The 14459-nt window shown below is 48.3% G+C and overlaps 1 protein-coding gene across 1 annotated transcript in view; it reads left to right on the forward strand.

Moving 5' to 3' along the window:
* Positions 1 to 14459, forward strand: part of LOC135243214 (ubiquitin carboxyl-terminal hydrolase 43-like) — a 63301-nt gene that overhangs the window by 22085 nt on the left and 26757 nt on the right. The window contains exons 3-6 of the mRNA XM_064314865.1: positions 5039 to 5151; positions 9631 to 9723; positions 11500 to 11635; positions 12329 to 12473. Of these exons, the coding sequence (XP_064170935.1) occupies positions 5039 to 5151; positions 9631 to 9723; positions 11500 to 11635; positions 12329 to 12473 (487 nt within the window). The remainder of the gene's footprint in view (positions 1 to 5038; positions 5152 to 9630; positions 9724 to 11499; positions 11636 to 12328; positions 12474 to 14459) is intronic.

The following is a 14459-nucleotide window of genomic DNA, read 5'->3' on the forward strand; positions in this document are numbered from 1 at the left end:
AGTTGTGCTCAGACAGCCTGAAACAGTGCTGCATTAGCCTCAAACGCTAGTCCCATTTCATCTGTGTCTTTCTGAAGAAGGCAAAGCCTAAATCTGGCTGTTTGTAAAGTACAAAAAAAACCTGCCAGTCTGGGGATATTTTTGATGAGTTTGAAAGGAGAGGACCTGTGTCAGCTTCATTAAGTAGGTTTGGAGCCACTGAATTATCAGGTAGGTAGAGCTGAATTTTAGCATAGCGCTCGCAAGGGCCCTGAACCACCATCTCTGTTAAATTCGGGAGCTGGAAGTTGGACGTGATCCAAAGGGTTCATGCATATTTAAGGACGCCTCCCGTCTAGAGGTCCTGTAGATCATCACCTGGATTCACAGGTTCTGTATAATTTGTTTTGCGGTGTGTTTACCTCAAAGCTGTCGTTTAATGTGTGGCCTCTGTATTACTCTGCATTCATTTGCAGGTTTCTTGCTGCAGTCAGCACCTGAAAACGAGCCCCAGAGAGAGGAGGCTCAGGTGGGGCGCACGGAGCGTTCCTAAACGAGCTTTCTAACGAGCTTGGCGTGGTAAATCCATCTAAGCGCATAGAACCCCTCTGTGCCATTTTAACGACTCGTCCCACAGGCAGTGCATTGTGGGATGGCTGCATTCCAGTAATGCTTTCTCCTGGTCCATTACAACTTACCCTGATGTGGAATTGGTGAGACCTGGCTTGCGTTCCCTCTGCCTATTGTTTATGTTTCACGTAATAAATCACCATAACTACTCAGTGCCTGTACAGGAAAGCCCCTCCTCAGAGGGGATCTCTCCTCGAAATGGAGACAGAATGGCGATGAAACTGAACAGGAAGCTGTCAGTCACCGCCCATCAGTGGAGATCTTCTGTCTGCTGGCCGTCAGAGTCAGAACTGCAGTGGTTTTTCCTCAAACCCTTATGTGGTGTGGGGATGGCTGGTTTAAGCAGCCACACCTGCCCTGGGTCAAGCTAATTAGACCTGGTTAAGAATTAGATAATTGGCCAGGTCTAATTAGCTTGACCCAGGGCAGGTGTGGCTGCTTAAACCAGCCATCCCCACACCACACCTAAGTTATCTGTTATCCTGACGGAGGCGCTTAGGGGTGGGGTTTGAGCGCATCTCTGTGCACCAGGGCACGCGGATGAACTTGTTCTTTTGGCGTTGAGGTTTGAGGATTACGTGTGGCGTAGCGGCTGAATGGCTGAGCGTAGCCTCGGCATCTGCTGTCTCTTCCCAGGGAAGGACACAAGCAAGAGATGCAAGGAGTGAAAATAAGTCATTTGAGTGTGACGTGTGTGTGTGCATGTGATTGACAGTGATTTATGAGCTGCTCAGTGGCCAACAATAGAGGATTGTGGTTGTACTGGGCAGCTCCCAGGTGTGAATGTGTATGAGTGCGAATCTGTGCTCAGCAAACCTACCCTGGGTAAATAAAGGTTAAACAAAAAAAATTATGATACATTTCCATGGCATTGCAGTACACAGTTAAATCTGAAACAGCGTCAGGTGTGAATATACTAAAGTACAAAGGTCCTTTGGCAGAACTCATTTATTTGCTTGAGAGCAGAACTGTCGTGAATAATTTCTCAGCATAAGCCGCTGTTCATGGCAAAATGCTCCCTGTCTCTCAGATCCTCTCGCTCTAACCCTCAGTCTAACGTGATAAACGCCTTCCTGCTATTCTTCTTCTTCTCCTCCTCCCCTCTTTCTTCCAGCGCTGCGTGCCCGAAAGAGATGCTTCTGTAACGACAGGCTGGCAAAAATAGCTCTGGCACGTGCTGCGTGAGGCCAGGAGAGGAGGAGAACGGGTCTATATTTAGACTTACCTCTTTAATGTCTGCCGTCTTTATACCCGATATATTTTTTTCCTTTGTCTCCGTCTGCCTCTTCCTCTTTCAGGCCAGTTCTGAGGGAGGTCATGTTTGAGCCGTGGCGCCAGACGCGCCGGAAAGCCGACGTTGTTTTGTTGTAAACCGCGTGTTGCGACGCGCATAACAGCGCAAAGCGGTTGGCTCTGTGCAAACAGGATTATGAAGGCAATCGCGGAGGGAGTGGGTTATGTGAGTTTATCGAGCCGTGTGGTTGTTCGGGTGTACTAAACATGTCAGAATCTTGTCTTGTAAAGGCCATTTACGTGCTTGGTCAGTACGTCAAGGTAAACACTCCTCTATTAAATCATTTTCAGTCTCCTGGTAGAAATGTTTGTGGAAGTAACATACTGATGATTGCTTTGGATACCAGCCGATGAGACCACTGGAAGATGTCAAGGGAGAACCGTGTGTGCGTGTGCGTGTGCGTGTGTGTGTGTGTGTGTGTGGGTGTGCAAAAAAAGGATTATAGAAAGAGAGAGGGTGTGGTAGGATTAGGCTAGTGTGAGTCCACCACTGTGCAGTGCTGGAAAAGATTAGAGGTCAAAGGTCAGCTGAACTTGGGCTCCATCAGGGACAGGTGGAGTCCTGGGAAACCCCAGGAAAGGGATTGACACGTTTTTGGACACGTTTTTCTCCTATTTTTCTTTTCTTATTCTTTTCATTTTCGAAATGTTTATTTTGGTAGTTTGTTCGTGAGAGGCCGTTGTGCTTCTCTTGCCCGCAGTCTGGGCCACAGCTTCAGAGAGGCCTCTGAAAGGCTCTTCAGATGTAATCCCCGATGCTTCTCCCCCACCGGCGTCTGTGTGCGGAGTGGAAAATGCCACGGGCCCGGTTTGTCTGAAATGTCACAGCGTTGTGTGATTGAAGTCTGAGACTACAGGGCACTGAGCACTGCATTAATAGAGTCCCCCCCCCCCCTCGACCCCCCATCCAATCAGGAACACAGATCTGATATCTCCACACGTACAGCTCTCTTACTCCGGAATGTCTGGCTTTGAGGTCAATGTCTGAAATGTAATGAGAATATGGGAATACGTGCAGGGCCATTTCAGTCCAACTCTTAGTATAACTGACTGTTTGCTGAAAAAAAGAATATATATATATATATATATATATATATAACTGCTTCGGTGTTCTATGGTCATTTTTTTTTTCTCCACATAACACAGATCTTCTCCACTGCTGCGCGTCACTTTAGATCAGGGTTTCTACCAAACGATTGCAATGTAGTGTAATGTAAGAAAGAAAATTTCCTAATCTAAGATTTCCTCATTCAAAATTTGTAGGAAAATGCCACAGAACTTTTTCGTATAAAGTATGGAAGTTTAAAAAGCAGGTGCACTTCCTCACAATGCCTACTGGCTGGGTGCTTTGCTACAAAAAAAAAAAAAAGCTAATAAGAGAACGAAAGACCATAGCATAAAGCAGTGGAATTGGCGGTTCATAAAATTTAGATATAAAAGAGATGTCCGCTCCTACGCACCCTCTTTATTTTCGATGAACTTCAGAAACGGAACTTATGTTTGTAAGTTTGGGATGAATGTCGGCGTGTTTTAACTACCTCTTAAATCAGTGCCCGACTCTGTGTTCTTTATCGCTCAGGGAATCGGCCGTTTCTTCGCGGTCGAAAAGAGCAAGGCCATGACGGGCGGTTTCCTAGCCATTAGTCCGATGTTTTTCAGGACATAATAAATCCCACAAAATAAGATTGATTTGGCTGTGTGAGATGACCTTTGAATCTGACTTATGCCCGCAAGTCTGTGGACGTGAGGTAACAAAGTGCCAGTTCTGTCTCGGTAATCGATAAACTAGTGGCACGTCGCATTCTTTTCAAGCCACCTGAGTTTTCTCCAAAAATGATTGGCAAACTCTCTTATTTTTCTGTCAATCGTACTATTTTTTCTTCTTTTCTTCTACTAGTTTTTCTTCATGTCAGTGTGTGCTGCTATCTCTCGTCTGAAGGGGGATCACATAGAGTATAACTGTTTACTGTTGGGCGTATTAGCAGAGGAAGAAGCTGTAGATTATTAGCATGGGTAGAGCCAAACTGCAGAGGTCAGGTGTGCTTTCAGGAGCGTCCCAACCAATTATGAAGAGCCTGAAAAAATTAAATTCTTTTAAACCAATTTTTGTCCCTGTTTGACGCGCCTAATCGTGTTTGCTGGCTCGCCTCATTGAAATGTGCTTTGTCAGTTTTGGAGCGCGAGCCGTACACCGCAGCCTTTATCGCTGTTGGCAGCGGTGCCACGGCAACAAACTGACAAATGGGCGAATGGGATGGCGAGCAGGAGGAGAGGGGCGTGGTTCGAGGGGGGCTGGCATCCAACTGGAGCAGTGTGCGGTTTTGGGGTGAGGCACAGGGCCATCGCTTGCTTGGGGCGCACACGGCTAAATAAAATTCAGTTTCTTTTATTAAAAATGGGGCGCCCAGAGTGATATTCTTTCAGGGGGGCCCAAAATTCCTTGCTGTGCCCCTGGTTAGAGGTGAGGGGGTGTGTTTAGGGGTGTGTGTGTTGATGTGCGTGTGTTTAGGGACGTGTGTGTTGATGTGTGTGTGTTTAGGGATGTGTGTGTTGATGTGTGTGTGTTTATGGGTGTGTGTGTTGATGTGCGTGTGTTTAGGGATGTGTGTGCTGATGGGAGCGTGTTTAGGGGTGTGTGTTGATGTGTGTGTGTTTATGGGTGTGTGTGTTGATGTGTGTGTGTTTAGGGGTGTGTGTGCTGATGGTAGCGTGTTTAGGGATGTGTGTGTTGATGTGTGTGTGTTTAGGGGTGTGTGTGCTGATGTGTGTGTGTTTATGGATGTGTGTGTTGATGTGTGTGTGTTTATGGATGTGTGTGTTGATGTGTGTGTGTTTATGGATGTGTGTGTTGATGTGTGTGTGTTGATGTGTGTGTGTTTATGGGTGTGTGTGTTGATGTGTGTGTGTTTATGGGTGTGTGTGTTGATGTGTGTGTGTTTATGGGCGTGTGTGTTGATGTGTGTGTGTTTATGGGTGTGTGTGTTGATGTGTGTGTTTATGGTGTGTGTGTGATGTGTGTGTTTAGGGATGTGTGTGCTGATGTGTGTGTTTATGGGTGTGTGTGTTGATGTGTGGGGTTTGTGTTGTTAGTGTGGTTTATGGCGTGGTTGGTGTGGTATGGCGTGCTGCTGTTCAGGAGGCTGCTGGAGGAGAGGAGACCCCCTCCCTGGGTTCCGCGTGTCCCCCCCAGCCCAGCGCCCCGGGGGGGCCCTACAGCTTTGTGCAGGAGCACTTCCAGGCCCAGTACAAGTGAGTCTCAGCCCCCCCCCCAAATATAGGAAAAAGGAGAGAATGTAGCAAAAAGGAAAGAATGTAGGAAAAAGGAAGAGTGTAGGGAAAAGGAAAGAATGTAGGAAGAAGAAACAGTGTAGGGAAAAGGAAAGAATGTAGGAAAAAGAAAGAGTGTAGAAAAAAGGAAAGAATGTAGGAAGAAGAAAGAGTGTAGGGAAAAGGAAAGAATGTAGGAAGAAGGAAAAACCCTCTCCTCTGATGGCCTGCATTCCACAGTCTCTCCTCCTACCCCGTCGCTGATAAGATCTCCACCAGATTTCCCAGGAGGCCCTTGGTGAAGATGGAGACGTTGCCATGCGCTCCTGCCGGCCCGGTTAATTGATTATGGGATGTGCGCGCTGAGCGGTTCGTGTTAGTCACTCAAAGTCACGGCCAGATGCTTTATCTGCTCTCCAGTAGGGTTAATTAATGTCAGGCGTTGCTACAGTCACACACGTTGGCTTTGCTCTAAAGGTGAAAGGTTATTTAGACGTAATGACAGCGATGTCCGATAATGGTCTGCATCGGGGTTCATGTCTACTGACCCCCTGCTTCCAACCAATTTTCCTTTTTTTTTTTTTAAACCCTGCTAATGCAATGCTTACAGGAAACAGGAAACGATTCTGATAGGCCAAACTCGATATTCGCTTCCTTTTCCTCCCAACGGTCTCTTTTCTCTCTCCTTCCTCTCCTCTCCTCTCCATGCTCCCTTTTGTTTTTTGTTTTTTTTTAAAGACTGATTTTGTTGAAATTCATTTCTGCGAACACGAGCCCTAATTATTTTCTCACTCTCTTGTCTCTTGTTTACCTGGCTAGCGTGCATCTATTGGTGGGTATTTTTAAAGCAAACAAATCCTGTTGCCTGGTCTATGCACGGCCTCTCCTGTATTACTCTTAATTTCCCGTTGCCATAACATTGTGTGTAACAGCAGCAGGCCTCTGGAGCAGGTGCGGGTTTGCGCACATCGGAGAGCTGCCGCTGTAATTTATGATATCCTGGGGTGGTGCTATTTTCCACCCGTCCAATAATAGATACTGTAATATCCTGTCCTCATTGATTGGACGAGGATATAAGGCTCAGATCCGCCTTCGTTGTCAGGGCCACGACATCATTTCCTGTGCGAAAAGCGGTTGGGTCTGCAGGGGGATGTTCGTTACCGGCGCGGACAGGGGGCCCTAATTATTCCACTCCGCTCTGCTTTAATTACCCGGCAGAAACATCAATAACGATAAAGCTGTAGCACGCCGCGGACCCGACTCCCCCCTCCCCCCCCCGCCTGCACCGCCCCCACTTTCCCCAAATCAACATGTCCCCCCTGACGGTGTTTATTGGGGTTTATTGTTCTCAGGGAAATTAGTTTAATCAGAGGTGAAGAGATAGTGTTATCTATAAAACCGTGTGTGTATGTGTGTGTGTGTGTGTGTGTGTGTGAAAGGAGAGTGTGGCCTTTTCACAAAAAAAAATAAAAAAGCCGTGTCCGTCTCTGAGTTAAAAAAAAAAAATGCACGGCTCATTGTGATGTCACAATGATATGATATCATCTGTGACAGACGCTCATTTGCATACATGCGCTTCCGAGCTCCACAGCCGAGGCGGGATGAACAACACGGCCGTGCGGGAGAAGTGGGCGGGGCCCAAAAGCCGAGCGGACGAGCTCTCGAGTGGGGTGACCTCACGCATCGCACGCTTCGGCCTCCGCCTTCCTGTCCCAGTTCCTCTCCAGCTGGGCTCTCAACCCCACAGCTGTGAGCCTCAGTCTCCCGTGAGAACGCGGTGCAGATTTGTCCCTGACTCAGCCAAAGGCTTCACACGCGAAAAACACCCTCTCGCCCGCCAAGTGCCAAAATTAACCGTCTTTTTGACTCTCGACCGTCTCTCGACTACGTGCAGTTTTGTCTCCGTAGGGAAATGAATCACATCCTGCTGCAGTGTAATCGCTGGCCTTGATGCTCCCGTGGAAGCTTGCTGAGGCCTCTTAACCCTTTCAGGTGTGAGGTCACAAACACGTGATTAGAGTGTGTTCTTAACTGAGCTTTCTAACGCTGATGATGTCACAATCACTACTGGTGACTGAAAGCTTGAATGGAGTTCTAGAACACTGGCTTAGAATGTTGAAAAAACATTCCAGAAAAACCTGCCCTTCAAAGGGTTCTCTCTCTCTCCCTCGTTACCTTCCAGCCTCTGGGTGGCGCTTCTCCATCACCCTGGGTGACAGTGGAGGCGGGCGGGGCCAGGTGGAGGCGAGCCTGGGCACAGCTAGCGGGCGCTCGTGCCCGGTAGCCAGCACGACTCCCCCTGGCAGAGACCCGTAGCCGCATTTCAGGTTAAAAGAGGAAAGTCAGACTGGTTGAGAAGCCGAGAAGCAGACGTGTTTTCGGGAAAGGTCGCCGCAAGACAACAGTAGCCAAACGGCTAGCTTCACGAGGATAATTCGACCACTTCAGAAATCGGCGAAATTAACTCGCCAAACTGTATCCGTGGGGAGAAAAAAAAAACACTTGCACTTCAAGAAAACATTGTTCTAATCCCGGCCTTGGTATAAAAAAAAATAATAATAATAATAATAATAAGGAAGAGATTTCCATGCGAATATCCGTCAGTTTGACAGTAGCATAGTGCCCTCAGACAGAACCAGAATAACGCGGTAATGAGCTCGCGGGTACTTCTGACACGAGGCTCGTACTGTAGCCTGTTATTCACTCAGCACCGAACGCTGCGCGGAAAACCATCTCCAGCGTGGTGAGAGCCGGACGGGGATTTAAAACGAGGCTCTGCGCTCGGGGAAGAGCCGTCCGTCAGCTAACACCGTCCCAGTTTAGGGTGTTAATCACTGTAGCATCTGCAGCATTACAGCATTCATCATCTCCCATTGTAACTCTGCAGGCTCTGCTGATAGCATCTTGTAAAAAGACCATTATGCTTACTCAGCTGAAACTAGTTATAATACAATGTGACTGTTATTGTTTGATTTAAGAACAGACATTATGATGCAATATGACATTTAGGATTTTTTTCCAACAGTCATGCCTACAGATTTACTATAATTCAATATTCAATATTTTTATTTATAGCATTATGTTTTTGTGTGGGGATGAACATGCATTATGCACACCTGTGTTGAACAATGGACTGAGGAAGACATTGGGTCATCTGGGCTTTTAGCGGTCACACAGGTGTCCCAGACCATGTGACCATCGCGGCAGGAAGCTGGGATGATGTCACTTCCCTTCCCCCTGAGGGGAAAGACTTGACGTACTGTAATGTGTGTGTTTGGGTCTGTCAGTGTCCCAAGTCCTGTATTCAGTGTCTTTATGCATCTATGAATCCTTTGAAATTTTGAAGTGTCAGCTGTAAACATTTGAATTGTAAAATTAGATTTGCTACCAGTGGACGGTGTTGCAGACGGCCGTGCCCATGACTTTAACACCTATCGATGAGAGATATATTTATTCTTGCACAAAAGATGTGGTTTGGATGTCTCCCCCTGGTGGTTGTTTCAGAAATGAGCAGTGGAATGCTGGGCCTTTAGGACTGAATCCTGGGCTTTATCAACATTCGTCCTTAACTGTTGACTTTCGGTTAAATGCGAGTGCCTCTTTTTGTCTTGTCTTTTGTCTCTTTCTCCCCGCTGATGATGAAAAATGGCCGCCCTCCCTCTGGCATTGGCTGGCAGAGAGCTGCTGTCCTCCTGCTGCAGAGGGGATTCGCTGATGAATGGCTCATTAACGCTGAAAGGGCTTCTAAAATGGGTTGGGTTAAGAGTTGGGCCAACCCCCTCAGCTGCCCATCTGCTAGAGAGACCAGCGCAGAGTTCTGAGTCCCTGCTAGAGAGACCAGCGCAGAGTTCTGAGTCCCTGCTAGAGATACCAGCACAGAGTTTTGAGTCCCTGTTAGAGAGACCAGCACAGAGTTCTGAGTCCCTGCTAGAGAGACCAGCACAGAGTTCTGAGTCCCTGCTAGAGAGACCAGCACAGAGTTCTGAGTCCCTGCTAGAGAGACCAGCGCAGAGTTCTGAGTCCCTGCTAGAGAGACCAGCACAGAGTTCTGAGTCCCTGCTAGAGAGACCAGCACGGAGTTCTGAGTCCCTGCTAGAGAGACCAGCACAGAGTTCTGAGTCCCTGCTAGAGAGACCAGCACAGAGTTCTGAGTCCCTGCTAGAGATACCAGCACAGAGTTCTGAGTCCCTGCTAGAGAGACCAGCACAGAGTTCTGAGTCCCTGCTAGAGAGTCCAGCGCAGAGTTCTGACGGCATGTTGCAAACGGTTTCGTCATGTGGTGCTGTGGTCATGTGGTGCTGCTTTCTGGAAAGTAAGCCGTGCTTCATGGCTGTTTGGGTGCGTTTCTGTGTTTTGAAGGAAAGTGGAAATGTGTGGCAGTCAGCGTGAGCATCACTGTTCTCTCTCTCTTTCTCTCTCTCTCTCTCTATCTCTCTCCCTCCCTCCCCCCTCCCTCCACAGGTCCTCCCTCACCTGCCCTCACTGCCTTAAGCAAAGCAACACCTTCGACCCCTTCCTCTGCATCTCCCTGCCCATCCCACTGCGCCAGACCAGGTGAGCACATTTCAGTACACAACAGCACTGACATACAGACATACAGACATACAGACACGGGCACAGTCGTCTGTCTGGCAAAAAAACCATACAGCTTAGCTTAACCTAACCTGCTGTAGACTCACTCTCGCACACAGGCGCGCACACACTGCCTGCTCACACACGCACACGTGCGACAGACACACCGGCACACACACACAGGCACACGCTCGTATGTCCTCGCACGTCAGTCAATAGTTTTTCTTGTGTGTTTTGTGGGGACTGTGGATGTGACCGCCAGACTGCATCACAGCGTGAGCTGCACTCGGGGTTCTGCCAATCACAGTGGGCTTGGCTCTGGCATTCGTGAGTCAGTTATTCACTTATCTTTATTTAACAAGGACAGTCAACCAGCGGGACTGTTCATTTGCATTGGCAGCCAGGGGAAGCGGATTAAGTAGGGAATGGGGGGGCTTACAGCACGTCACCAATGAGCTGTAAGGACAGGGCTGCCCAACCCTGATCCTGGAGGTCTACCATCCTGTAGGTTTTCACTCCAAGTCCAAACAAAGCACACCTCAGTCAACACCTAGAGATCTACTGTCCTGTAGGTTTTCACTCCAACCCTAACACAGCACACCTCATTCAACAGCTAGAGATCTACCATCCTGTAGGTTTACACTCAAACCCTAACAAAGCACACCTCACTCAACAGCTAGAGATCTACCGTCCTGTAGGTTTTCACTCTAACTGTTGAATGAGGTGTGTCACCTGGATGGAGAGAGCATGTTGTAGCATGGAGTCCAAGTTTGACGTCGTCATCCGTCAAACTTTCAGTGGGTAATATCGTTCTCTTTCTACGGGTGGGGCTTTCAATAGAGCTGTGTTTGTGTGTGTATGTGCATCTGCGTGTGTGTGTCTGTCTGTATGTGTGTGTGTGGTGGGGGGGGTGTGTATGTGTGTGTGTATTTATGTGTGTCTATGTGTGCACGCCAAAACACGGCCTCGTCTGCGCCCCAAAACACGGCTCAGCGGGCCTTTTACGACACGCGGTCATACGGGGGTGGGCAGCGGTGGCTCGGGGGACGCGAGCGGGTTAATGGGGTCAGGTGACTCTGAAGGGCTGTTTATGGGGTCTGCACAGGTACACACCGCGTGCTTCGTTCCCATCGTGAGTGGGACTGACTGGAGCCATTAATATGAATTAGCGGGGCTTCCCTCGGCGGTAAGGGGATTAATGAGGTGTGGCCTGCCCCCCTCTGGTTTTTGTCAGGCGCGTGGTGCGTTACGGAAGGTCATTATGAACAGGTGTGTGTGTGCGAGCGCGCGTGTGTGTGTGTGTGTGCCAGTCTGCGAGCTGCGGGGGTGTGTGTGTGTGTGTGTGTGTGAGCCCAGATTAAACATAGACTGACAGGACAGGGGGTGTGGATAGGTCATGAGGCTCGTAGGAATTGCATCCTTGTTTTTATGGTTCTAGGCCTTTTCTTTCAATTGTGTTGTTTATTTTGTCTGTTGTGCTGTTGTAAAAGTACTTTAAATCTTTGGCCTGACTGCAGACAATTACAATATTATTATTATTATTATTATTATTAATGGAGCATGGTTGCTTTACTGTACCTGCTCAACTTGCAGGCTGCAGTAAACTTGCAGAAAAGGTTCTGTGAATGCAGTGATGCTACTGAAATCTTTCAGCATCAATACTGTAATATTTTGGTGTAGTGAATGTGCACTGTAGATAGGAGCAGTGCATAGTCAGTGCCCTGGATTGATGCTCGTGGCCCTGCTTTGTCTCGGCAGGCACGTGACGGTGACCCTGGTCTTCAGCACCAGGACCCAGCGGTACCTGCGGGTGGGGCTGGCCGTCCCCCTGCTGGGGTCCCTGGCCTGCCTGCGGAGGATGGTGGCTGACGAGGGAAAAATCTCTCCGGAGCAGGTGGGTCACCTGCCGCACTCATCCCAGAAGGAGGGAGGGTTTCGGTTCACTGTTCCCGTCTCTAAACACGAGGGTAACTTCAGTCCGCCTGGGCTAATGGCTAACAGTGCCTGCAATACTGTTAAGCAGACCGCACCCGTTTGCGTCCAATAGGCTCCCCCCTCTCTCCCCTCCTCACGCACTGATTGGCTGTGCCCTCTGCACATAAACCGGACAGGCGGGACGAGGCAGGCCGGATAGTAACAGACATTTGGAAGCTGTGCGTGAGCCACCTTCGTGCCCCTGAAAACGAGCCAATGAGCTGTGGCGCAGTGCCTCTCCTGTGCTGGCCGGGGACCAATCAGCCGGCAGAATAACCTTGAGTCGCTCTCTGACATTGCGCTCGCTCGGTCTGTTTCCTACCTTCATTCAGATTCAGATATTTATCTGATTTTTTAGCATGATAATACATTGCATCATATTACTATTTTGTTTACATAAAAAATAGCAAATGAATTAGATATTAAATAAACATTACATTTCAACAATGAATAAACCGTACTGTAGGTACCAGCAATTCATAATCCGACTGATGACAGATGTGAATAAATTCTTTTACATTTTGTTGATTGTCTCTTGTCACTATCTCTTTCCCTCCTTCTTTCTCTCTCCTCTTTTCCCCCCCTCCTCCCTCAACCGTCCGTCCCGGGCCAGGTGATCCTGACTGAGATCTACCCCACAGGGTTCCAGAGGTCCTTCTTCGACGAGGACGACCTGAGCAGCATCGCGGAGAGCGATGTCATCTACGCCTTCCAGGCCCCGCCCCTCTACGGGAGGGCCGGCCCCACACAATTCTCAGGTAACCATGCCGACAGCCCCCGCCCACCACCCTTCCCCTCCATCTCCCTCCATCTCCATCTGGTCTGTGATGACGCTGGTGTCGGGGTAGCAACTGTTGATCTCTGTTGAATATACTGTTGATCTCTACCTCATTCTCTGTGAATTTGAGTTCTTGGAATCAGCGCATTCTTTCTCGTGCCGCCTCTTTAAATTGCACCAGAGCGACGCGGCTGACTGTAAAGCATTGCATTACATCACAGGCATTTAGCAGACGCTCTTATCCAGAGCGACTTATGCAACTCTTTACATACCATGTACATTGCATCCATTTTTACAGCTGGATATATACTGAAGCAATGCAGATTAAGTATCTCACTCAAGGGTACAACGGCAGTGTCTTGCCGGGGAATCAAATCTGTGACCTTTAGGTTACAAGACAAACTCCTTACCCATTATACTACACTGCCCCGATGACAGCTACTAATGGGTCCAGATTTTATGAATGATATCAATATTAATATCCATTATTTAAGGGCTGTGAGACAGCTAGACTCGCGGTGTAGTGACTGTTTTCATAGCAGGGATGGGCCTGGGCCTGGCTATTTCTACAGCCTTGCTTTGAATCTTAATTTGTACGGGTTTATTAATTCATTTATCTTTTTTATTTTGTGGTCATCTTTTTTCCCCCCCCCAAGAAACCCACAGGGCGAAATATTCTCACAGGCTACGCTTTGATCATTTTCCTGATTGGCTTCCTGTGTCCAGTCTGGTTTGGGTAAAACATCCAATCAGGGACCACTTCCACGTTCCGTGAGGATGTTATTTCAAGCCTTTGTATATTGGTATTTTTCTCTTAAACGTTTTCAAAACGCATGAGTTACATCTGAATTCATATTAATCGAGACATTGTGATAATGGCGACATGACGCTAAGCTGGCTTAGCTTAGCCTTAGCCTAAACTGACACGCCCATGTCTGGTAACACACCCCGTTACCATGGGCAACCGCAGAGCTGCCCACCACCGGCAGTTCAAAGCTGCATAATTGCTCGTGTAACTTTTGGTCTCTGCGTACTTCAGAGCAGACGCTGGCCATTGCGTGCGGTCTGCGCATTGTGATGTCACAGAGCGCCGCTCTTTCAGAGGTTCCTGTCCAGCTTTGACATGACATGGTGGGCGAGAGGCGGGTAATTCCCCCCCCCCCCCCCCCGCCCCCCCAGCTAACACGAGTTTAAACCGGAAACGCCGAATTCGGTCGGACGAAATTCCACAGTGCACCCCCCCCCGTCCCCCCGTCCCCCCGCCCCCTTTGGCCAGCATCTGTAATTAGTAAACATTAGTCATATCGTGATATGAAAACAAGATGGGAGGGGCTATTGCGATAGAGTGTGAATCGTGATCGTGAGAGGTGCAATGCAGACCCTGCAGGGCTGAAGCCTACAGAACTACGCAGAAAGTTTTTTTTTTTTTTATTATTCATTTTTTGTTTGTTTGATCCTGTAAACCTGAAAGCCTTAATTTTGTTTTTCCTCTGCTGGGTGGAGCGCAGAGAGTGCATCTTGTTATTTTTGTCTCTGTAGCACAAATAGTTTTTTTGTGCTGGAATCAGCATGGGTTTGGGGTTTTGGCATCTTGTTTTGTGTGTTTTTTTCCGCCAATTTTACTGATTTATGCTTTTGAATCGAATGAAAAGAACGAGACTCGATGACTCAGCGTGGCTGTTTTTAACAATGTAAATGGGATTTTACAACCGAGGGAAGAGTAGTGGGCAAAACACAGTCACTTTAAAGGTACAGAGTGCAGTGCCTAAAACTCCTGTAACGGCATCACGGAACGTTTATGCCACAAAATGCAGTTACTAAAAGAATCTGCGACCAGAAGTGAACTTGGACGTAGACAGGGCTGTCTGACTCTGTTCCTGGAGGTCTTCTGTCTTGCGGGTTTTCATTTCAACCCTAATTTGGCACACCCGATTTTTCTAATTAGCAGCTCAACGCAATCTCTAGC

The sequence above is a fragment of the Anguilla rostrata genome, chromosome 17, assembly GCF_018555375.3.
Source record: "Anguilla rostrata isolate EN2019 chromosome 17, ASM1855537v3, whole genome shotgun sequence".
Lineage (NCBI taxonomy): Eukaryota > Metazoa > Chordata > Actinopteri > Anguilliformes > Anguillidae > Anguilla > Anguilla rostrata.